At 41.2% G+C, this 25,684-nt stretch overlaps 1 protein-coding gene across 1 annotated transcript in view; it reads left to right on the top strand.

The window, feature by feature from the left end:
* Nucleotides 1-11,462: 11,462 nt before the first annotated feature.
* ERICH6 (glutamate rich 6) overlaps nt 11,463-25,684 on the top strand; it is a 42,604-nt gene continuing 28,382 nt past the window's right edge. Inside the window, exons 1-3 of the mRNA XM_020980881.2 lie at nt 11,463-12,027; nt 14,115-14,184; nt 18,547-18,647. Coding sequence (XP_020836540.1) covers nt 11,871-12,027; nt 14,115-14,184; nt 18,547-18,647 — 328 coding nt within the window. The 5' untranslated portion in view covers nt 11,463-11,870. The remainder of the gene's footprint in view (nt 12,028-14,114; nt 14,185-18,546; nt 18,648-25,684) is intronic.

The following is a 25,684-nucleotide window of genomic DNA, read 5'->3' on the forward strand; positions in this document are numbered from 1 at the left end:
CTCTATCCACTGTGCCACCAGCTGTCCTGTGGCATAGGTACCACTTGCCAACTAAGAAACATACAGGGGATAAATTGGGGTAATGTGTGCCATGTATATATGAAGGAACATAACTTAGCATAAACAGCATTAAGGGAATCACCCCAATGCATGGTTGAGGTTTAAAAAAGTACACCTGCCTTGAGTAAGCAATCCCAGAGCTATCACAGTAGCACAAGGCATGAGATGCCTCCAAAGAGCTGGAGTATTGAATTAAATTGCACAGCATTGCATAGAATTCCTTGGTCTATGTGAATGATATTGGTAACCCCTGCTAATGAGGTTGAGCTGGACAGAAGGCACTTAATAAAGGGGGGGTGGAAGGAAGAGGAAGCACAGGGGACAGGTTCCCCTTTAGAAAAATTTCTCTTTCCTGAGGTTGAGGAAACAATGAAAAGGTATCAACAGACACAGGAAACACGGGTCATGTGAGAGAAATTGCAGGGCTGAGGATCATGATGAAGCTAGACAGGCTAAGTCTTCAAAAGAAGAATACAAGACACAGTGTTTCACAGACCTGCGGTTTCATCTGGGTACATACTCCACCACCAAAAATCACAGCCCTTTCTTCCTCACCCTAGGACATCCCACTGACATACCAAGCTCCCTCCCCCTCCTCCTCCTGTGAGTTCTTCCAGGGACCTCCATTTTGGGGAAGGGGCCAGGTTGGCCAACCTTCATCCCCATCCTGGTACTGCTTCTGACTCTCCATATGTGTTGTCCTTTCCCTGTCCCTTTAACAGGTTATCTTCCCTCATTAGAATGTAAGCTGCTTGAGGACAGGGACTATCTTTCCTTTTGCTTATCTTTGTAACTCTAGCTGTTAGCACAGTACTTGGCACGTGGTAAGCACTTCCAAGACACTTGCTGCCTTGCCTTCTTCTTGCCTTAGTAGATGAGTTTCTTGAGTTGGGGGGGGCACAGTGAAAAGCATCTTTGAACTTATAATAATAATAGCTAATATTTATGTAGTGCTTACTACGTTGCTTTACACTTTTATCTCATCTCATCCTCACAACAGCCTTGGGAGGAAGTGCTATTATAATTTGGCAATGACACTGATTGAGACCGTAGGTAATGGAGGAAGGTTGTGCCTTTGACAGTGAAAGTTTAGAAGAGGGAAGGGTTCGGGAGAAAGACAATGAGTTCTGTTTGGGATATGTTGTGTTTGACATACCTATGGGACACCCATTTTCAAATGTCCAAGAGGCCACTGATGATGCAGGTCTAGAGCTTAAGAAATAATAGGATGAGTTATACAGATCTGAGAATCATATTCTTAGAGATAATCGTTGGCTCCATGGGAACTAAAGATATTCCGAAGCAAGACAATATAGAGGGAGAAGAGAAGAAGATCCAGTACAAAGGTTTGGGGGACACCAAGGGTTATGTATGACATGATGAAGATCCAGCAAGGGACACTAGAAAGGAGGGGTTGGACAGCTAGGAGGAGAACCAGTAGAGAGCAGTGTCGTGAAAACTTACAGAGGAAAGAGTGTCTAGAAAGTTGGTGGTTAACAGCATCAAATGCTGCATTGAGGTCAAAGAGGAGCAGGGCATTAGATTTCACAACTAAGAGATCATTAGTAACTTTGGACAGGGCAGTTTCAGTGGAATGAGCAGGTTAGAAGCAATACTTCAGAAGGTTTAGAATTGAATGAAAAGAGAGAAAGCAGAGACACCTAGTGGAGTTGGTTTTCCTAAGGAAGTTAGCTGAGAAGTACCATATGTTAGCTAGCGGGGATGGTGAGATCAACTGATTTGTTGTTAGTTTGTTTGTTTGTTTTGTTTTGTTTTTAAGGATGGGTGAGATACAGGTGTGTATTTAGGCATTAGGGAAGTGGGACCATAGATAGGTAGAGATTGAAGAGCAGAGAAAGGATTAGGAGATAGTGGGGACAATTTGTTGGATAAGATGGGAAGGGATGAGGTCAAGAGTATATACAGATGGGGTGGCCTTGGCAAAGAAGAGGGCTACTTCTTTGTGTGAGGGGAAGACATCTGAATGAGGTGACATCAGGAAGAGGAAGAGGAGGAGGAGGAGGAGAGAAAGGAGAGCTCTGAATGAATGGCCTCAATTTTTTTTATTGACATTTGAGACAAGGTCCTCAGCTAAGAGGGGTGGGGAATGAGGTGCTTTGAAGAATTGGGTTTGGGTTTGAAAAGGTTGGAAACATGACATTAGTTTATAGACTTTATCACTCCAGCAGTGTTGCTGGAAGAAAATAGATTTGTTCCTTCTTAGCTAGGGGCAGCTAGGCAGTGCAGTGGATAGAGTGGATAGATGCTGGGTTTGGAGTCAGGAAGACTTGAGTTTAAATTCAGCCTCACCCATTTACTAGCTTGTGTGACCCTGGGCAAGATATTTAACTTCTATTGACCTCAGTTTCTTCAACTGTAAAATGGGGATAATAGCACATAGCTTACAGTGTTGTTACGAGGCTCAATTGAGATATTTGTAAAGCACTTAGCACAGTGCCTGCCATGTAATCGGTGGAGTTCAGGAAGACTAGCACCTCCAGGGTGAGGACTGCCAAGACCTGCCATGGCTGCTTCTCCACCTTTGCTATCCACCTGATTCATGCAACTCTCAGCCAATGGCTCCAGGAAGCTGTAGCATGTACAGTGGCCCTACCTCAATAAAGCCATCCTTGCAGATGAGCTAAACTAGGTTGAGGGTAACTGAAAGGCCTCAGTCAAACCTGTCATTGAGTGGAATGGGCAGATGAGAACAATTTGTTCATAGCCAGGAAGGTTGCTGAAGCAAGCACTGTGGAGCACTGAAAGCGTGGTTAGACACAGAAGATGCCAAGGTCATCCACTACATCCCAGGGCCATTGCCAGTTGTATTGACTTTTTTTTATTGGATTTGGACTTCAGTGACTCCGGAAGAGAGAGTGAGGCTGATGCCTTTGAGCAACTCTGCCTCAGTTAAATCCGATTTACACACAAGGCAAGACATCACCCCATGATGTCACTAGCACTCTTCTAAAATGAAAGACAAACAACAATAGCTTAATAATGCTTATTTTCCCCTTTCCTCATAGCTATGTCAAGGCACTTAATGCGGTAGTATAAAAGCTCTTCCTACTAGCTGTCTCAGCTCTAGACATAACCCACATATGCTATCCCCGTTTTCCAGAAAACATCTCCCTCCTCCCTCCTATATTATATATCATAAATGATATATCAGTAAGGCACTCAGCGTAGTATTTGTTACATAGTAGGTACTTAAGTGCTTATTTCCTTCATCTGGAATATTCCTTCCTCTATATTTCCTTATTCCTTATTAGATGATTAACAATGACATCAGACATTGGAACTAATTGGGCAAGCCTGAGGCCTTTGCTTTAAAGTCACTGACCTTGTCGCTTGCAACAGAATGCAGGCACAGACACACTGAAATGAGGGAGTGATGAGAGGCTGGTCTAAGCTGGGCACCAGGCAGGATGGTCACCTCTCCTCCAGTCTTCAATGTTCTTTCTCTCCAGGCTGTGCCCATATAATTGTTTCATCTACATCAGGAAGCCCCTCACAACCTAAGCTGAAGGTGTATCCTGCCCCTGTGGAGAAATGACCGTGTCCCCAAAGGTGTCTTAGGTCACCTTGACTTTTACAAGTTAAAACACTCCAGATTAAAGCCTGCTCCGAGACTAAAATTATATGGTAATGACTGGTGGAAAATTAGCCCATATTTGTTATATCACTCTAGGGGCCGCTAGGTGGCGCCATAGGGCACAGAGTGCTGGGCCTGGAATCAGGAAGACTCTTCTGAGTTCAACCCCAGCCCCAGACACTTACTGGTCAGTTTCCTCATCTATAAAATGAGTTGGAGAAGGAAATGGCAAACCGATCTACTATCTCTGCCAAGAAAACTCTAAATAGGGTCACAAAGGGTCAGACACAACTGAAAAAACAATAAGCAAGATTAAGCCTGAGGATTTTTACCTCAAATTGTAATCAATATGAACCCAATTTCTAGAGTTTTTACTGAGGAGTTTGACTCTGTCCCCAATCAAATTCACCTCTAAACTGGAATTCTGTTGCTGACCTAGCACAAAGTTCAGCCTTTTAGTCAGGATGAGGGGGAGCACTGTTTGGCTAATTATATCTCTGTCCATTTCACCCAAAGTAAACCAAGCTGGCCATTCACCCTGCAGATTCTTGGGCCTTAGCCTAAGACTGTCTCAAGGCAACTTCTGCCCATTATGGCAAGCACAACTTTGGGGGACAGGTAAGTATAATCCTGGATTACAAATATCCTCATTGGTAAGATATCCATAAAAATGTCTCTACACAAACCGCTCCTTAACATGACCATGAGAGTTCAGAGACTTCATGCTTTCCTCACATGGAGCCTGGGCACATCCTTGTCTGACAGCTCAGAGTGCTGTGGCATGGGGAATCTTTCTTGATCACCATGACTCTTTGCTTAGAAAGGAATTTGCTGGTGGCAATTCAGTTCTTCTTGGGTATCAACATCTGGGCAGTGCCTGCAGCTGCTATGGACAGAGAGAAAAACCAACCCGTAGCTATTATCAGCATGGGCCAGTTTGTTTCTTCTGTGCATATTTCTAAGTCCCCCAAAAGCAAGGGAGGGGAGAAGGGAGAAACATTCTAAAGTTGGGAGTGGAGCTTCCCCTAGATTTCTTGATACCAATGGAATCCACAGGATGTGCACAGGTTAATACATGTTCTTGCTCTCTGAGTGACCCATTCTCTTATTCTGATCATATATTTATCTGATTACTGAATGTTAAGTTCATGACTAATTACTTCTATAAAACAGCATTTGGAAAATTTATTCATTCCACCCACCTAAAGTGCCTTGCCACCTATTTTCTGCCTACTCATATCTTACTCATCCTTCAAGATCTAGTTCAAATCCCATCTCCTAAGTAAAACAATCCCTGACTTCCCCATCCTAAAATGATCTCTCCCTTCCTGCAACTCTCATGGTCTCTATCAGGTATTTAACTATTTAAAAAAAAAGTTTTGGGTGTTTTTTGACTTTACATTACCTTTAAATGCCCAAATATCCTTCGTCCCTCCTCCTCTCAGACAACCATACCTTAGGACAAAGAATAAAAGAAGGAAAAAGCAAAAACAAAAACCAAATCAATACATCAACCAAGTGCAGCCTTATATGTAATATTCTATGCCAGCCATGTCAAACCCAAATAGAAATGGGTGCTACTGAATCATATTTAAGGATCCCAGCAGATCACATATTGGCTTAGAAAAACCACATTTAAAAATTTTGTTTGTGTATTTATTTTTAGTTTTCAACATTCACTTTTATAAGATTTTGAGTTCTGGATTTCCCACCTCCCCAAGACAGCAAGCAATCTGATATAGGCTATACATGTACAATCATATTAAACATTCCCACATTAGTTATGTTGTAAAGAAGAATCAGAACCAAAAGGAAAAACCATGAGAAAGAAAAAAAAAGAGAGGGAAAATAGGATACTTCAATCTGCTTTCAGACCCCATAGTTCTTTCTCTGTATGTGGATAGCATTTTCCATCATGAGTCTTTTTGGAATTGTCTTAGATCACTGCACTGCTGAGGAGAGCTAAGTCTGTTAAAGTTGATCATCTCACAATGTTGCTGTTACAACGTTCTGGTTCTGTTCCCTTCAGTCAGCTTCAGTAGAAAACCACATATTAATGTTAATCAGTGTTCTACTGTATTTTTATTCATTTTGTTCAACATTTCCCAGTTACATTTTAATCTGATTCTGACCCCACTCGGGAGTGTTGTGGGCTGCATTCAAGGGGTGGTACATTCTTCTATCTCTTCTTTGAGGACAAATTTGGTCTTTATATTTTCAAAGCATTTTTTTAATTTGTTATTGCTGTTTTATGGCATTGCATATGTTGTTTTCTTAGTTCTATTGATTTTGTTCTGCATGCATTCATATAAATCTTCTTGTGCTTTTCTGTAGGCTTCTTAGTCATCATTCTTTACTTTACAGTTACATTCCATTACATTCATGAGTTATAATTTGTTCAGCCTTTCCCCAGTTGATGAGCATTTCCTTTGTTTCTGATTCTTTCCACTCAAGTGATACTATAATTATTTTGGTTTATATGAGATCTTTCTTTTGATCATTGGCCACCTTATCTAGTAGCTGAATTTCTGGATTAAAGGGTATGGACATTTGAGTCATTTTCGTAAGATAATTCCAAATTGCTTTCTGGTTGATTGGACCGACTGTTTGTCTGTTAGTCACATACTTGGGACTTCTGTTCTCTTAAGCCTCACCCAACAACTGTCTATTAAGCACACACTTTGTGTAAGGAACACTACTCTAAACCTCTGTAGACGTTCAATTGTTTTCATTCCTGTCTGACTCTTCATGACCTCATTTTTGGGTTTTCTTTTTCAGTGAGGCAATTGGGGGGGCAGAGAGGGTTAAGTGACTTGCCCAGGGTCACACAGCTAGTGTCAAGTGTCTGAGGCCAGATTTGAACTCAGGTCTTCCTGACTCCAGGGCTGGTGCTCTATCCGCTGTGCCACCTAGCTGCCCCTTTTTTTGGGTTTTCTTGACAAAAATCCTAAAGTGGTTTGCCCTTTCCTTCTCTGGCTCATTTTACAAATGAGGAAATTGAGGCAAACAGGGTTAAGTGACTCGCCCAGGGTCACACAGCTAATAAGTGAGTATTTGAGACCAGATTTGAACTCAGGAAGATGAATTTTCCTGACTCCAGGCTGGTGCTTTATACACTATGGCACTACCTCACTGCCTTTCTGTAGAATACACAGATTATATAATCAGCCAACAAGTATTCACTAAGTACGTACTATGGACTAGGCACTGTGCTAAGCATCATCTTCCCTCATAGGGTTTATAGCTTTACAGGGAGATGATGGTCATGACTGTGGTGGTGATGGGGGGGGGTGGTGATGGGGGTGGTAATGATGGTGAAGATAATAATAATAATAATAATGGTAACTAGCAAGCATTACATAATTAACATCTACTGTACGCCAGGCACTTTGCTAAGTGTGCTAAGTCCCACAACCACTCTGGGAGGTAGGTGCTGTTATTATCCTCATTTTACAATTGAGGAAACTGAGGCAAACGGAGGTGAAGCGACCTGCCCAGGGTTACACTGCTAGTGAGTGTTTGAGGCTGGATCCTGACTCTAGGCTCAGCATTAGATTCACTGCACCACTGCCCAACAAGATCTCACAAATAGACACACAACATGCAAATATGAACATACAGATATAAAAATAAAAATTATATTTGATAATTGGATAAGAGTAGTAAAAACCCCACTATTCTCTACAAGGCACAAGGGGAAGACTAGTATAGTCTTAACCCAGTATAGACATCTTTCATTGTTATTTCTACCACAACACATTGAATCAATGGGTGTTAATTAAAAGAATGTTAGATTGGAGTCAAAGGACCTGGATTTGAATCCTACATCTTGCCCTTCTATTAGTGCGACCATGGGTCAAGCATTTAAGCTCTATGAGACACAGGCAATTCCAAGACTAATTTCTTGTGGGGGTGGGGGGAGGAGAAGGGAGCATAGAGATGTAATTTCACCTTTAGAGGAAACTTCAACTTCTTGTTTTAGTTCACCTAGGACACTGAGAGATTAAGACCTGGTATGTGTCAAAAGTAGGACTTGAACCACTTTTCAAGTAAGTTAAATGTTTGCTGACTAAGGTGCCTTCTAGGTTCTTTGGTTCTTGTTGCAATTAATTTACATTGGTTTAACTTCTGGGTGAAATGTTTATAATCAGCATCAATATCATTTCTGTTGTCTCCCATTTTGATGCACAACACCTTCTTTAAATAATTCAGGGCTAGATCTTCTTAATTTTTGCCATATCTTTTTCTCATTGCTATTCTGTTTTCTTGGGGTTTTTTTTTATGAAATCTGATCTTAATTCTGTTGAGTCAGTGATCTTACTACAGAGACAAATGACTTGGTTACTATGATATTAAGACTACTGTAGCTATACTGTTAAAATGTAGTCAGTTTCATTCTTTGTGATGCTACTTAGCCTTCACCATTTCCAGTGCATTCCAATGCTCTTTTTTTTTGGGGGGGGGAAGAAATATTCATAAGGACTTGAGAATCTATTATAATCTATCAGCCTTTAGCCTCATTTCCTTCTTCAGAACCATCTTCCACATGTATTTCTTCCCATCCTCCCCTTTTCCCACCTTTACAAAGTTACCAAATATCAGAGTATATGTTGATATGATGTGGAGGGTTTTATCCAGTTCTTCATGGAATTTCTCTACCATTTCATTCTCAATAATTGATCTATAAACTAAAATTATTTTCATGGTAATCTTTTTGCAAATATCTAGCCTCAGCACTACAATATGCAACCATGTTTACCATGAAATAGTATTTTTTGTAGCTTTGGGATTCACTAGTTTCACTTCCCTTCTGGTTTCATCTGATTTTTACAAGAAGGTTAAGACTGATATGGTTCAGCTCCTTTACCAATATGTCTACTTACTGTTCATTGGACCAGGATCTCATATTTAGAGTATCAACATAAAATAAAAATTTGTTGACAATCTAATAACTATGTAATTCCTAACTCTCTGCCCATCATCACTGTAGAATCAGAATGGGGCCACACAAAACTGAGAGTTCATTTTTTAAAAATTTCTGTTTTGTGGGTTGCTATGGCTAAAAAATGTTTCATCACCAGGCACCTTACCTCCTGGTGATGTGTCTCTCTGTGATTAGTTAAGCCGTACATGGAGAACAGACTTAATCTGTTCTCAGGGCCATACTTGAAGTCTTTCCAGCTGGTAAAACCTGCCAGGGCTTGTCCTCTGTTGGCAACTCTTTCAAGAACCCAGGGTCACAATGAGGTGTCAAAGTAGGATTTATGAGGAGGATTAGATTATAATCATTTATAATGCCATGCCTGGCATTATGAATGATGGGGCTGCAGTAACTCAGCTGTGCCATATTAGGATTAGAGGTTTAGGGCATTAAGAGCTGGAAAGAAACTAGAGGTCGTCTAGTCCAATGCCCTCATTTTACAGATGTGGAAATAGAGTCACAGAGAGAGGTGAACATGATTCCATAGAATCTTAAATCTAGAAGGGACCTCAGACACCATCTAGTCCAAGGGTTCTTAAGCTTTCTGAGTGACAGACTCCTTTGGCAGCCCAGTGAAGCCTGGGAACCCTTCTCAGAATAATGTGTTTATTTTTTAAATTTCATAGCTGAAGGAAATGATAAATTTCATTTAGAGATTAATAAAAATAAAGATGTACTTTTCCTCTTATGTTCACTAACTCCCTGAAATCTATTCATAGACCCCTAGAGTACCCATGGAGCCCAGGTTCATAACTCCTGAACCAGGGCAACCCATATCTGAACAGGAATCTTCTCTAGAGCATACTAGATGCAAATGGTGGTCTGGCCATTGCTTGAAATCCTCCACTGAGAGGGACCCCATTACTGTGCAGCCAGAATTTACTGCATCCTGAAGCAGCCCATTTCCTTTTTGACCAGGTTGAACTGTTAAGCTGCAAAAGAATTCTCCAAGGCAGAGATGAAGAGGGACAAAATTCCAATTATGGTGACAGCAGGCGTGCTAAGACATTTGATCCTTACCAACACGTCTAAGGCTACTTATTTTTAACTACCACCAATTGCTGCTGGCTATGTCCTGAAGACCACACAAAGCCTTTCTTCCGTTGACCTTGGGAAAGACACTTAGCTTCTGGGTCTCTCAGTTTCTCCAACTGTAAGATAATGGGGTGGAATTAGATGACCTCTGAAGCCCCTTTTAGCTTTAGATGGACCTTATTGCTCTTTACACTGCAGAGAAACATTTATTAAACTCCTACTATGTGCAAAAAATGATGTTAGGATGGTAGGCAGACAAAGTTTGGATCTGGCCCTTGCCCTCACTGAGTTTACAGAATTAGAATGTCTTTGCACTGGCTGTTTCCATGCCTGAAATTCACTCCCTCCTCATCTCTGCCTTGGAGAATGCTTTTTCAGCCCTAGCATTGCCTCCTACACAAACTCCTTTCTTGGTCCTCCCAACTCTTAGTGACTTCTCTCCCTAACTACCTTTGAGTCCAAATCCAGACTCAGACTCCTGCTGTGTTATGACCCTGGACAAATCTTATCACCTCTGTCTGCCTCAGTTTCCTCATCGGTAAAATGAGGGTAATAATGGCACCTAAGTTCCAGGATAATTGTGAAGATCCAATCAGTTAACATACATGAAGAGTTTTGCAACCCTTAAAGCACTATATAAATGCTAGCTATCATTATTATTCTTCAACTTAGGAGGTATTAATTCCATATACACTTGTGTATGTAATATCTCCTCCAATAGAATGTAAGCTCCTTCAGAGTAGGGATTATTTTATTTTTTAAAATTTGTATCCTCAGCACCTAGCACAGTGCGGCACACGATGGGCTCTTAATAAATGCTTGCTTGTCCTTCATTTTCCAAGAGGGCCAATGACATCTCAGGGTGATGTCATGACTTAAGTGTGGATTGGATTAAAGTAAGGCAGAGCTGCCCAAAGTCATCAGCCTCACTCTCTCTTCCAGAGTCATCAAAGTCCAGTGGGAGGACAAAAGTCAAGACAACTGGTGATGGCCCAGGACGCAGTAGATGACCTTGGCCTCTTTGATGCCTGACCAAGTTCTAAGTGCTCCATTGTGCCTGCTTCAGCTGCCTTAGCGGCCGTTGAAACAAACTGTTCTCATTCACCCATTCCACCAGAAGTCTTCACTCACTTGGAGGAAATCTTCACATCCCCCTAACTCATGGACAGGTTTAGGGCCCATGGGTTACCCTCAACCTGGTTTAGCCTATCTGTTGCGATGGTTTTGCCAGGGTGTGGCCACTGTGCATGCTACAGCTTCTTGGAGCCCAAGGGTAAGAACTGTGTCAAAGCTGATCACCAAAGATGTGTACAGGGGTGTTCAGGGAGGATTAGCACATCTGGTATGAGGGCTTGCCAAGCCCTTCTCAGGGCTGTTCATCTAATTCTGTAGATATTGGTGTCTGGATGTTTATTTATCTGCCCAAGGACTGGTGGGTCTTGTGAATGGAAAAAGGTCTCTTAAGTCTTTGGGGAAGGGGAGTCGGAGAAGACATAGTGGGGGGGAAGGAATGATGGGAGGGAAAGAACATAGATGTTTGTTAACTTTTAAAAAATTTTTAAAAAACTAAATTTTTAAGGGATTAGATTTCAATTAAAGTGACTTGGCTCTACCACTTACTAGCTGTGTGACCTTGGACAAATTATTTCTGCTGTGTTTTGTAGAAATGTAGGCATTGGGCTGGACTAGAGCATCTCTTAAGGTCCCTCGGACTCTAACCTGGTCCTTTGATTGTCAGCTGTTTGGCACAGCTGGCTCCATCCCCTCGGTCTTCCTTTCTCCTAGGCCCAGCAGGCTAGAGGAGCAAGGCTGGAAAAGGAACGTGAGTGTTCGGAGGGCCAAAGGCTTCACCAAAAGGCCTGTGCATCCTCAGTTACCACAGGGCACGAGAAGGTTGCACGTGAGCCCCAGATGGAGGGGAGCAAAGAGAGCCAGTAGAAGGTCAAGTTCAGAGAAGGGGGGCCAGGCCCTTTCGGTCCAGGGAGCGTTCCAAACAAGGCCCTCCCTCTGCTCCCGGCCGGGCAGTTGCCCTTGGACACGGAACGCACAACACTCGTGGACGCTCTGCGCTCCTCGCAAGGCGGGCCCAGCCCCCGCTGCGTGTTCTCGCCCCTGGAGCTCGCGCCCCGCCCGCAGCCCCAGTGCCTGAGCACCCACCTACCCCGCGCTCCTCCAGAGCCAGCCCCGCACTGCCGGACCATGGCCAACTCCGGCTCTGACAAGAGCTCGTTGGTGCTCTCTGACACCAACCTGAGCCCCGCGAGCAGCTTCAGCAGCAGCAGCCCCAGCAGCAGCCGAGGCAGCCAAACAGCCCATGACACCAGTCAGACGTCCGAGAAATCTCCCATACAGAGAAGTACCCGCGTCTCCACCCCTGGGGTGCAGGGCTTCTGCGGCTCTCCCGCCAGCCATGCACCGCCTTCTCCCCGCCGCCCTCCCCTACTCCCTTTAGACTTCTAAGCCCAGAGGCGCTTAGTGTGGAAAGAGCAGCTAGTTTGGTGACCTGGGCTCTGATTGACTTCTGTCACTGGCCTGTGACTGAGCAAACCTCCACCCCTCTCTGGGCCTGGTTCTTCCAAGGGATTGGATTTAGGGGATCTCTAAGTTTGCCCTTTCAGTTCAGGATGCTATTACTGCTTTTGTTTAGTTTTACACCTAGCTGTGCAGCTAACTTCCCTGAGGGAACTCTCTCTACCAATGCAGATCTGTGCATTGATCTGTGATGTGTAGAGACTTAGAGCTGCCCTGGGGCACTTGACCAAAGTCACACAGCTAACATGGGCCAAAGGTGAACCCAGTCCCAACTCTATCCACTACAAACCTGTTGCCTCTTCCTATTATTTATATTGCAGTTTGTCATTCTCTAGTTTGTCTTTGGGGAAACACTTACCACCTAGGGGAAGCAGAGAAGGACCCATGATAAGGTGTTCTGGTTCTGAAGTTAGAAGACCTGAAATTTCTGGGCCAATTACTATCTGTGTAATGTGGGCAAATGACTTCCTTCCTCTAGCATTGTTTTCACTGCACGTGAGATAAGAGTTGAACTAGATGAGCTCTAAGATTCTTTCTAGTTCCAAATCTCTCATCCTGTGAAACTGTTCAAAAGAAGCCTTCCACTCAGTTGGAGGGTGGGGAGAATTTGAGGGAGTGCAAGTGGCATGGTGGGGGGAGGGGAATATCTTATTTTGAATATTTGTCGTCTTTCCAAAGAAGTTAGGAAGACTCATCTTCCTGAATTTCAGTCTGGCTTCAGACACTTCCTAGCTATGTAACCCTGGACAAGTCACTTGAAGGCTGTTTGCCTCAGTTTCCTCATCAATAAAACGAGCTGGAGTAGGAAACGGCAAACCAATGCAGTATCTTTGCCAAGAAAACCCCAAATGGGATCAAGAAGAGTCAGATACAACTGAATGAGTGAACAACAATCTTTCCAAACTCAATAGAGGGGTTAGCTTTACAATTCATTTTTTTTCCCAATCATTAACCTCTCTGAACCTCAGCTACTTCAGCAGTAAAATGGGGACAATAATCCTTTCTCTGCCTCCCCAACAGAGTTTTTGGGGAGGTCAGAAAAGACAATGTGTATGAAAGCTTTTGTAAACCATAAAGGGTCTGTCTAACAATAATTTACATTTTCTAGAGCAGGGGTCCTTAACTAGTGTTTCATGGATCCCTTTGGCAATCTCGTGAAGCCCCTTCTCAAAATTATCTTTTTAAGAGCATAGATTAAAACATATAGAGATTTCAAAGAAAACCAAAAGTTAGTCAAAATAAGGATGTAATTTTTTCCATACAAGTTCATATACCCCCAGAAATGTGTCCACTCCCCATAGACTCCATGTTGAGAACCCCTGATGAGGTGATTTAAGGTTTGCTGAACATTTTACATATATTATCACATTTAATCTTCACAACAATCCTGTAAGGTATGTACTATCCCCATTTTATAGGTGAGGAAACTGAGGCCCAGAGAGATTAAGTGACTTTCCTAATGTCATTCAGATGGTAAGAAGCTGGTAGGAGGCAGGATTCAAACACTATCTCTATTAACAAGTCCAATGAGTTTTTTTTCTACTCTATATGACATATTGCCTCTCTCCAGTAACTCACTACACAAATATGAGATAGCATATTTTTATTACCCTTGCTTTCAGTTTGGCTCATGTACAAATCCTCCACCCCCTCCAAAAAGTGCATTTTCTTGATTCGGAAAAGAATGACCTCATGAAGATGCTCTACTGACCAATGGTGTTGTAGCCAAACACTTTTTTTTTAACAAAATCATACTTGTACTTAGCCTAGGACCCAGCTTTCTCATTCTCTAACTCTATCCTAGTCATGGGTGGTTGTCCTTGCACCTGTCCTACAAAGATAGATGATGCTTCTTCAAGGGGGAGGAGGAGGGGCCCCCCTCCAGAATTTAAAGTAAATTTCATTCCACAGATGGCGGTATTCCCAGGGCACTCAGTACATTTAGGAGAGAATCTTCACCTTCCTTCCAGGATTCAGTTGGGTAAGAAAACAAACAACATAAGTCCTCATTTCATTTTTAGCTAGATAGTAAAATGCAGGGTGTGGGTAAGTACACTAAGACAAACTGTAATTTTAAAAATTCATTTGGTAAATTATTTACAGAACATATACAATGTAAGAATCACTATGGGGAAGAAATCCAAAGAATAAGTTATATTTTGGCCCCTCCAATAGCTTATAGTCTAGCTGGGGTAGAGAAGACAAATATGTACATGATTATAATACACACAAGTGCATCTAAATGTCACCTAAGCAGTTTAGGCAGTAAAGTCATAGCAATTTAAAGGAAACAGGTTGCTTCTGGCAGGTGGTCATCTGTGAATCAAGATGCCAAGATGTTTGAGGGGATATCCACATGTCTAATGAAGTCTTAGAGATGGGGAAAAGAGAAAGACTGAGTCAGGCACTGAGGATGAGGAAAGAGGAGGATGAGGTGTCAAAGGCTGCTGTATTACAGCAACAGCTGGGTGATACAGAACAGTGATTCTCAATCTTTGGGCTCTCAGAACCCATTTACACTTTTAAAAATTATTAGAGACCTCCACAAAGAGCTTTTGTTTATGTGGGTCAGATCTTTTGATGTTTACCATGTTAGAAATTAGAATATTTAAGTATTATTATGAAAATAGTTTTGACTTGTTGGACCCCCCCCAAAAAAAACCACAAGAACAAACATTCCCAAGGGTCACTGAACCACGCTTTGAGAACTGCTACTATAGAGGGATGCTCTGAACCTCAAAGATGAGGAAGTTGCAGGGTGCTGGCAGCAGAAGGAAGGTGTAATTCTGGCATTAGGAAGCAAGCTGTATGTCCATTCGTTCTCCTAGCCTGGTGTGTCAGTATGGTTAGCAAGAAGGAACAATCTTCAGGAAAGATGATGGCTAGAAATTCTGTATCTTCTGGGGGGGGGAACAAGGATTCCTTGAGATCCAGAAAATAGAAAATATGGGAGAGGAAATGATTCAGGATAAATAATGTGGGGATTTCAGAGGGCATATGGAAAGGGAAGGACAGAGAAGGATCTGGGGAAGGGGAAGGTTAAGATGGTCAGCAATGATTGAGTGGAAAGAAGGAGCAGGGGGAAGAGATTTTCAATTCAGTAGATGTCAACTTGGAAGAACCTCACCATCTAGGATTGTTACAACCAAGGGTAGGATATCAAAGGGAGAGAGAGGGAAAAGTAGACCAGTGCGTCCTTCCAGCTTCTCTGTCTACACATCTGGGAGCTAATGATGGAGAAAGTAGAGAAGATGAAAACAGGCTGTGGGTCAGCACATGCCTAGCCACCAGGTCTCCAGGGCCAGTCTGAACTCACATTTGGCACCAGCTCCTCAACCCAAAGTGACAAAAGATGAGGTAGCTGGCCTCAAGGCACCTGGCGGTTCTGTGCACCAACGGCCTCCCCTTAACATCTATTTGACCTCTAATATGCTAGCCCAAACCATGGCTCCATGGTATGTGCTGCTCATTTTTCTCTTCAATTTATTGATTGCTGAGGATCTTCCCCTCCCAGATAGATCCTTTTGAGAAGGCAAGCTAGTCTATCTTTTGCCTCAATTCTTACCTAGCCATTAACTACTGAATGGGCAGTGCCTCAGACAAACTGAGATCTGGGAAAGGCCTTAGCTTTAAAAAGTCAAGGTCTTCCACTCCATCCTGAGCCATCACCAGTTGTCCTGACCTAAATCTTGCCATTGGACTCCAATGACTCTGGAGGAGGGAGTGAGGCTGATGACTTTGCATAGCTCTGCCTCACTTAAGTGTGATTCACTTGCAAGTCAAGACATCACCCTCCTGATGTCACTGGTCCTTTTCGAGAAGAAAAGACACAACAACAACAATTCCCTAACTGGGAAGTAAGCATACCTGGAATAAGGCATCTGGGGGCCTTCGGCAAGTTTCAATACCCTGAAGACTTTGAGCCCTCACTATGATATAGTACCTCACCACCACCACATACTTATTAAATTACAAAATAAATGCCCTTGTGCCATGGAAAACAGAATTTTCTGACATTGAAATATGCATATTCAGAAAAATAATGTTTACCTTGTTGTATCTCCCTGCATGTTCAACTCAATTCAACAAATTTTTATTAAGCATTAACAAGGCATTGTGCATCGTAAGCACCTGCCTGCCTTGTGTAGTTCTAATTGTGGCTCTGGAAGTGAAGTGATCTATGAAGTGACCTGTGTCCCCTTTGGACAAGGAGCCTTACCTAGTCATTCCCCACTTGTATGTGTCCTTCTGCACAAAATAATCTCCTGGGGAGGGACGGGGAATCTTTTGCAACACATGGTAGAGAACGGATAGAAAGTGGTAGAAGGGAGCAGCTAGGTGGTGCAGTGCATAGAGCACCAGCCCTGGAGTCAGGAGGTCCTGACTTCAAATGTGGCCTCAGATACTTGACACATACTAGTTGTGTGACCCTGGGCAAGTCACTTAACCTAGATTGCCTTGACAAAAAAAAAAAGTGGTAGAGGGCAGAAAGACCAGAAAGGTAGTTGAAGAAATAAAGATCATGAGATGCTCCTGAAAAGGAAAACATTGATTTGAAATACAAATACAGAAGTCAAGCCAGTCATTCATAAATTATGAGGATGTGGTCATTTATGAAGAGGAAGCTACGAGAGGTGGAAGGAGTCAAGGAAACATCTGTGATCAATGGATGCTCATTTTCAGGAAGAGACTGTGAATCAATCTCTGGTGAATTTGACCTACCAAATCATTCAAGAACCATACAGAAAAAAAAAAGGGTTTTTTTTTCATTTTTACAACTTGATGGTTAACGGCAAGATAAAAATTGTTGGTTTGAACAAAAAAAAAATCGGATTTGATGCTAAATTTGTTAATTGACCTCTATGCTGAACCTCAGATTTCTAATATTTCATTTAACCATTTATTTATTTGTTTCTTCACATTTTCTTTTTTTGAAATTTATTTTATTTTTAATTTGTGGAAATAATAGCTTAGGATTTAGAGCCAGAAGGAAACTTAGACTTCATGTAATCCAGCACCTTCATTTTCTAGATGAAAAGATGTATAACCCAAGCCATTTCTTCTCTGCAGGAAAGTAGAGAATCTTCCGTTCATCCTTTTTGTATCTCTAATGCCTAGAATAACACCTGCCACATCATGGATAGTTAATATTGTATATGTTTTTTGAGTTGTTGATAAACATCTTCTCTTCCTGCATATGCCACAAACTCAAGACACTTCACCATCATGGTTGCTTTCTCTGGATTTTTCCAGCCTAAAATGTTGGCCCCAGAATGAAGCATGATTTTTTTTGACATTGAAAAACTAATATGATGCATTTTTTCCCATATAGATCACAGAATTCTATAGTTGTTAGGGACCTCAGTAACCATTTAGTGTAACCTATACCTAAAAAAAGTTCCTCTGTTACCTCTCTGATGAATGGAGGAACCCACTAACTCCAGCTCACTCAATTTTTGGATAGCTCTAATTACTGGGAATTTGAAGCCTAAACTGCTTCTTTGTAGCTTCCATACCTTGCCCCTAATTCACCCCTCTGGGGCCAAGCAGAACATACCTATTCCCTCTACAGCTAGTTCTTCAAACGCCTAAAGGTAACTATCATATCCCCTAAAGACTTCTCTTCTTTGCCTGAGAGTAGAGAATGTTTCATTCTGGATATTTGTATCCCTAGCGTCTAATACAGGACCTGGAATATAGTAGGTGCTTAAAGTATGCTTATTGATTGATAAACACGTCCAGTTCCTTCAACCAATCCTCAGATGGCATGAACTAAGACTTTTCACTATCCTGGTCACCTCCTTGATGTTTTCCAGCATAGCGATATCTTTCCTCAAACAGGGCGCTGCAAACAGAAGACAGCACTCCAGGGGTGGTCTGATGGGGCTACCACAGCACCCCCTTATTCCTGGACTCTGTGCCTGTCTTAAGGCAGTCTAACATCATGTTAGCTCTTTTGGTGGCCATCACCGTTATTTTAAGTTAGCAATCCAGATTTAGAACCAAGCGTCGTATATGAATACTTCAACTATGGTAGGGAGGTAAGGATAGAAGACGATTTTTTTTTCTTACAGAAAATCAATGCTATCATTTCTACGGACAAGTACTGTTTTGGTATTAAACAATCCTCTTGTTTAGATGATTCCTATGTAAACATGAGTTTCTCAAGGAATGGCTCTTAGATTGTTTTTTCACACCAGTAGAAGAAATACCAGTAACCTTTCTGATGCTATGATACAGAGGATCTGAATTCAAATCTCATCTCTGATGCTAATTGCCTATGTGACCTTGGGTAGATCATTTCACTTATATTCATAATTGTAATCTTTTGTCTGAACTTCAGGGAAGAGATCATTACACCAATGTCAACAAAACGTGGAACTGATGTAGCATTGCAGACAGAAATGAGTTGGCTTCAGGACCACTGTGAGAAAAAAATGAGCCGTAAGTGACTGGATTTCTTAGAGTATTCATTCATACCAGTAGATAAAACACCAGTATCCTTTCAATCTTAGGGTACAGCGGAAAGGGCAATGGTTTGGGAGTCAAAGGACCTGGGTTCAAATCCCATTTTTTATGCTTACTGCCTTTGTGACCAAAGATAAGGCACTTAACCTCTCTGGGCCTCAGTTTCTTCATTTGTAAAATATGGTGATGGTCCATTCCAGCTCTAGCTCTGTCATCCTATGTGATCCTGTGATGTCTCTAAACACAATAGACACAAAGTAGACAGACCTTATATGCTTGAGTGATGCATTTTTACTATTACATTGTTTCTAGACTAACAGGATTTTAACTAAAATCATCAAAGGTCAAGTGGAAGACCTGAGACTATCAGAAAAAGATTAATGCCTAGTTCTTCGTTCTGCAAAAAAAAAATTATTTAGCTTTCATTTATCTGAAATGCCTTCCAGGTTTATTTATTTCCGAAGCAATCAGTCATAGGAAGAAAGCATGCTGATTTCTACAAGGAGAAGACTGACATGAAAGATTGCTCATTCTCAAAATGAGCTAGGAGGTCTGTGCTGGGAAATGTTGAACAACCAGCTCTCAAAAGTAAAAAGTACCCGGGACATGTTTTAAGTTTAATCTTCATTATTAACATTGTCTCCATCACTTCCTTAAGTCAAGATAATGAGTGAAACAGTAAATCAAATTGTTACTTATAGCCATCCCCTTGTTGTACGGTCTCATTGCTTTCCAGAAAGATGACATCAATTATGGCTCCACAATCAGTATAATGGCATGCCTAGTTTTCCACATTGGCAGCATTTGTTATTCTTAATATAGAAAAATATAATGATCAGTTTCAAAGAGATCTGACAATGCTGCCCCCCCCCCAAAACAATGAGTTCTTTTGTATAAAGATCCCAGCCAGTTTCACAAAGATCCCATGGCTAGAGAAACCCTACTCTTTGGTTTCCTTTTCTCTTTCTGAGTATGATCTTTCATTCTAAGTCATTATATGAATTATGGTCTGAAATTCCTTTTAACTCCTGTCATATCTCTGGGGTATGACGCTATATCCCTTTTAAATCATGCTGGGGACTCCATTAGGAAAACTGCAAACAAGCTGGGTGGAACCAGAGTCATCACATTCCTTCCCATCCCCACCCCCACCAATGCCCATGGTTGCCCTACAAACCAACTAAAAAGACTGAAAAAGGGCTGGGCGGTCAGAAGAATTCTGAATTCTTATTCACCATGTGAAAGAATGTTCTAAGTAATTAATAATGAGAGAAGTGAATATCTAAACAACCTTCAGCTTTCACTGTGCACCTAGAAAATTGGCAAAGATAACAAAAGAGGGGAATACCCAATGTGGAGAGGATTATTGAAATATAGGCACATTGATGCACTGTTGATGGAGCTATGAATTATTCTGCAACTATTCTGGAAAGCAGTTTGGGATTTTACAAAGAAAGTAGCAGAAAAGTTCATATCCTTTGAACTAGAGATTTCACTGCTAGACATATGTCATAAGGAAGTCGAAGACGAAAGAAAGGCCTTCACATATACCAAAAGATAGTAACACTTCTTTTTATAGTATCAAAGAATTGGAAACAAAGTAGATAACCATCAGTTAGAGAATGGTGGTTGTATTATATTACAGCACATTGTATTATATGAATGTAATGGAATATGATTGGGTTACAAGAAATAATGAATATGGTGAAGCATGGGAAGACTTATATGAACTGATGTGAAGTGAAGTAAGCAGAACCAAAAAACTAATATAAATACTACAGCAATGTAAATGGAAAGAACAACAAAACAACTATAACTGAATGCTGAAAAATTATCATAACCAAGCTTTGCCCCAAAGAAGAGACATGCAAAGGCACCTCTCCCTGCTACTTTGTAGAGGTGAGGGATTATGACTCTGGAACACTGCATATGGTGTCAGTTTTTTTCATTCATTCTTTGGTTTTTGATAGACTAGCTTATTTTTCCTCCTCTTTTTTTATTATTTATTATAAGGATTAGCTGTCTGGGAGGGACTGAGGAAGATATATTGGAAAATGTAGGTAGATATAAAAATGAAAAATATCAATTGAAATTAATTTTAAAGGGCAAGGTGGAGATAAGCTTTGCTCTCCTTACCACTATCAAAGAAATTGCTACACTTACTACAAAATCATATAATCATAGAATTCTACAATTGAAAAACTCCTTTGTTGGGTCTTTAGTCAGGTCACACTCACTAATCTTAGGTATTCCCAAATGCTCTCTCCTTAGGCCCTTTTCTCTTCTCCCTCTATGCTATTTTGTTTGGTGATCTCATTACCTCCCAGGAATCTGATTATTATCTCTATGTGATGATTCTCAGATCTACATCTTCTACCCCTGACATCTCTCCTAACCTCTAGATTTGTATCTCCAATAGTCTATTGGCCATCTGGAGCTAGATGTCCCAGAGACATCTTAAACTCAGTATGTCTGATACTGAACTCATTGTATTTCCCCCCAAGCCTTCTCTTCTTTCTAACTTCCCCATTACTGTTGAGGGCAGCACCCTCCCCCCAGTCAACCAGGGTTGCAACCTAGGTGTCATCCTTGACTCTTCATTCTCTCTCACCACACCTCCTCATGTCCAATCTCTTGCCATTCTAATTTCATAACCTCTCTCTCTCTCTCTCTCTCTCTCTCTCTCTCTCTCTCTCTCTCTCTCTCTCTCACACACACACACACACACACACACCACACACACACACACACACATGCCCTTTCTGTCCTCTGACACAGGTACCATCCTGGTGCTGGCCCACATCTCATCATACCCAGACTATTGCAATAGTTTACTGGTTGGTCTCCCTACTTCCAGACTCTCCCTCCCCATTCCAATCCATCTTCCACTTACATCTTCCACTTAGCTGTTACATTGATCTTTCTAACATTTGAATTTGATCAGATAACACCCCACCCTCACTCAATAAACACCATTGGCTCCTTATCACCTCCAGGATAATGGGGATCTCTCTGACTATTAAGTCAGCCCTTTCCATTGATCAGATCTAATTCCTTCGTATATTTGTTACAACTCCTAGATTCTGGTAATGCTTCTTAATTTGAAACTAGCTTTTCCCCCCTTTTTTTCTTTTTCTTAGCAATCTCTGAGCTTTTGCGTCTTTTACCTACTATGTATTCTCTGGCCATGTCCCTCCCTTCCTCCCTGTATGTGTGCAACTGATTTTTTGAAACCAAATGTAGAACTTTGTGTTCCTATTCCATATAATAACTCTCTACTTCAAGTCCTAGTCCAGGACTTCGTTGTAGCCTGCAAGTGGCTGGGTTTTCAAAGGTGATGTCAGTGGAGAATAAATTTTGTCAGGTGCCACTGAAATGGAAAGGCTTCAATTACTGTCTCCACAAGGGATTGTACGTATGGCTGTTGCCTTATGACTAGACTAGTTAAATATGGACAGGCTTATTGCCAGAGACTTGCCCACCTGGCAATAATTTTTTGTGGGGGGAGGTCCCAGCAATTTGTGAAGACTGTGCACTAAATAAAACATAGAAGAGCTGCTATCTGTATCCATAGCAGAAATACCTCCATCAATGAAATTGTGCATTGTTGCTTTACTGAAATAAGTGCATTTCATTTTATCATATTTATCCCATCATTCCAAACTTTTTAGATCTTTTTGCATCATTATTCTGGTACATGGTGGGTTAATCATCTCTCCCAGCTTTATTTCACTGGCACTGAAGTAACGATTTTCTAAAAAACAAAAATTGTTAAACAGAACAGGACCAAGGACAGAGGCCTACATACTCCACTAGAGATTTCCCTACAAGTTGAATTTAATTTCCTTAATCAACACCCTTTGGGTTCCATCATTTAACCTATTCTAAATCTACTTAACTATCATTTGGTCCACATCTCCTCATTTTGTCTATACAAACATTGCTAAAGACTTTGCCAAACGCCTTGCTAAAAGCCAGGCACGCTATGTCTATCAGGTTTCCTGACTTTGGTAGTTTAGTAATCCTGAAAGAAAAAAAGGAAATTAGCTGAAACAAGTGTCTTATCTTTCCACTCTAACTACCCAAAGCCTGGAACCTATCTGTGGAAATACTAGGATGATGGCAGAAAAGAGGCCTCACCATGAATAGCAAGCAACTGACTTAAGCAGCCTGGAGAGGAAAGCTTGTCTTGTGTAGAAATTTGTCTGCTTTCCCCTGAAAAAGAAGCTCACTTTTCTGAGATCCAGTTGTTTCCAAGGGCTTTTCTCTCATATGGAAGCCACTACCATTTACAGGACACTTTATTATAATGATTATTTTATCAATGACATCTCTTCATTCTGCCCAATTTAAAAAAATTCTGTGCAAAAAAAAAAGGAAATTAATTTAATCTGGCCTGATTTGTTTATAATGAAGTCATGCTGGCTCATATTGACCACCACTTCCCTTTTGATAATCTGTTCTGGAATCTTTCCAGGAGTAGATATAAAGCCCCCTGGCCTCTATTTATATTCTTCACCTTTTCTGAAAGTAGGAGGGTTACCTTTCTCCAATCTTGTAATGCCTCCTTTTAAAAATGTATGCTTTTTAATCTCATCTTCTACTAAGGGACAAACTGAGTTCAGATGATTTTGGAGGTTCTCAACTGAGCTGGGATGGGGTTCCATTCAATGAAGGTTTTCATTTTCAAAATTGCCCCATGTAATTTAACCCCTATTGCCTCACAGAAAGAAAGAAAGAGAGAGAGAGAGAGAGAGAGAGAGAGAGAGAGAGAGAGAGAGAGAGAGAGAAAGGAAGGAAGGAAGGAAGGAAGGAAGGAAGGAAGGAAGGAAGGAAGGAAGGAAGGAAGGAAGGAAGGAAGGAAGGAAGGAAGGAAGGAAGGAAGGAAGGAAGGAAGGAAGGAAGGAAGGAAGGAAGGAAGATAACCCCATATAGAACCCAATAATTTGTGAGAATCAGGATTTGAGTGAAAAAAGGTGTTACACAGAGTAAAACTAGGGAGAGGTCTCCTCTTACCAGCTGGGCCTGAGGCAATACACGTGACACCTTCTTTTGAAAATCTCTCTGCTAATTAATGCCCCATTCTTACTTTGTCTGGTGTTCAGCTGTAAATGTTATATCCAATATCTGGTTAGAGATGTCTGTGTGATGTTTTATATACAGTCTTTGGATGTAAATTTTTCTGGCCTCAATGTCCACTCTTTTGTTTCTTGGCAGTTGTCATAGATATCTTGACCCAGACTGACAATACTGTAACACACAGCAGGATGCAACCACAAAGACCCTTTTACTTAGAGGTCTACATTTTAATCTCATTTTCCACTTAATTCAATAACATAAGGTCCAACTGCAACGTGCTGTTCCAATTACTTGGCTTCCATTACAATTTTATATTCTATTCTCTGGATCAGTTTATATTTTTACAATTACTTGATTATATCTTCCTTTTTTCCTTTTTTTGTTAATGTCTTACTGATGGTTTCTTTATTTTTAATTATTTTTTTTAAAAATTAGTTTTCTTGATGCCTTTTATTTTTATATCACAGTCATTTTCAGATAGATTTCTTCTAGACAAAAGAGCTCTACCCTCCCCCTCCTTGCAACAAGGGGGGAAAAAACAGCTAAAACCAAAGAACACAATGATTGCATCTTTACAGGAATATGTATCAAGACTGTGAAGACTAGCTGTATTTCAACTTTATGTTATGTAATCTCAACTTGCACAGCAAGGCAATCCTTTTAAACCTCCTTAATCAACTCAATACCTCACTCTCCATATCAGATTTTTAAAATCATTGCATTCCTCCTCACACTGCTCAAGATTCCCCCTTCTCTGACCCTCTCAGCAGAAAACCTTGCCTCCTATTTCACTAAAAAAAATTGAGGCCATTCTCCAAAACCACCTTCTCTCTCCTCCTCCCCATCTCACATCATCCAGATGTCCTCTGCCACTATCTCCTCCTTCACTTCTATCCCATGTGAAGAACTGGCCCTTTCTCATTGTCAAAGCAAACCCCTCTACATGACAAAGTGATCCCATTCTATCTGTCTTCTCCAATGGACTGGCTTCTATAACTCATTTATCTTCAATCTCTCCCTCTCTCCTGGTTACTTTTCAAATGACTTCAAATGCCCATATCTACTTTATCCTCCCAAAAAATCTCATTTGATCCATCCATCCCCACTAGCTATCACTCCATAGTTCTCATCCCTTTTGGAGCCAAACTTCTGAGAAGGCCATCTACAATAGATGCCTGCACTTCTTTTCTTCTCACTCTCTTCTTAACTCTCTCTCATCTGATCACTGACCTCATCATTTAACTGGAATTACTCTCTCCAAATTTACTAACCATCTCTTAATTGCCAACTCTAATGGCTTTTTCTCAATCTCATTCTTCTTGGCCTCTCTGCAGCCCTGACGCTACCAATCACCCTCTTCTTTGACGTTCTCTTCTTTGTGTACTTTCCTGACACCACTTTCTTGTGATTGTTCCCCTACTAATCTAACCAATTCTTCCTAGTTTCCTTTGCTGGATTTTCATCCAGGTCATGCCCTCTAATCCTGGGTGTCCCCCAGAACCCTGTCCTGGGCCTCTTCTCTTCTCTTGCTGCCCTAAACTCAGCTCCCATCATTCAATCATCATTTCTATGCTGACGATTCTTAGCCCTACTTATCAAGCCCTAACCTCTCTCCTGACCTCCTCTCTTGAATCTCCAACTGTCCATTAGACATCTTATATTGGATGTCCTGTAGATGTCTTAAACTCAACATATCATGCTCATTATAATTACTCAGAATTTAGCTTGATTTTATATTCCTTTTATTTACACGCTCATATTCATTGTCCAGGAAACAGATATTAACATTCTACTCTGTGTTAGGTACAAGTCTGCTAGAGACAATTTTATTTATTAGTATTTTTATAGTATTATTAATACAGTATTAATTTAACATTAATCTAAATCAAACACTTTCTAGCTTAGAGAGAGAAATTCCCCTATGCCCTAGGACA

This window comes from Phascolarctos cinereus, unplaced genomic scaffold (assembly GCF_003287225.1).
Source record: "Phascolarctos cinereus isolate Bilbo 61053 unplaced genomic scaffold, phaCin_HiC Scaffold_7;HRSCAF=346, whole genome shotgun sequence".
Lineage (NCBI taxonomy): Eukaryota > Metazoa > Chordata > Mammalia > Diprotodontia > Phascolarctidae > Phascolarctos > Phascolarctos cinereus.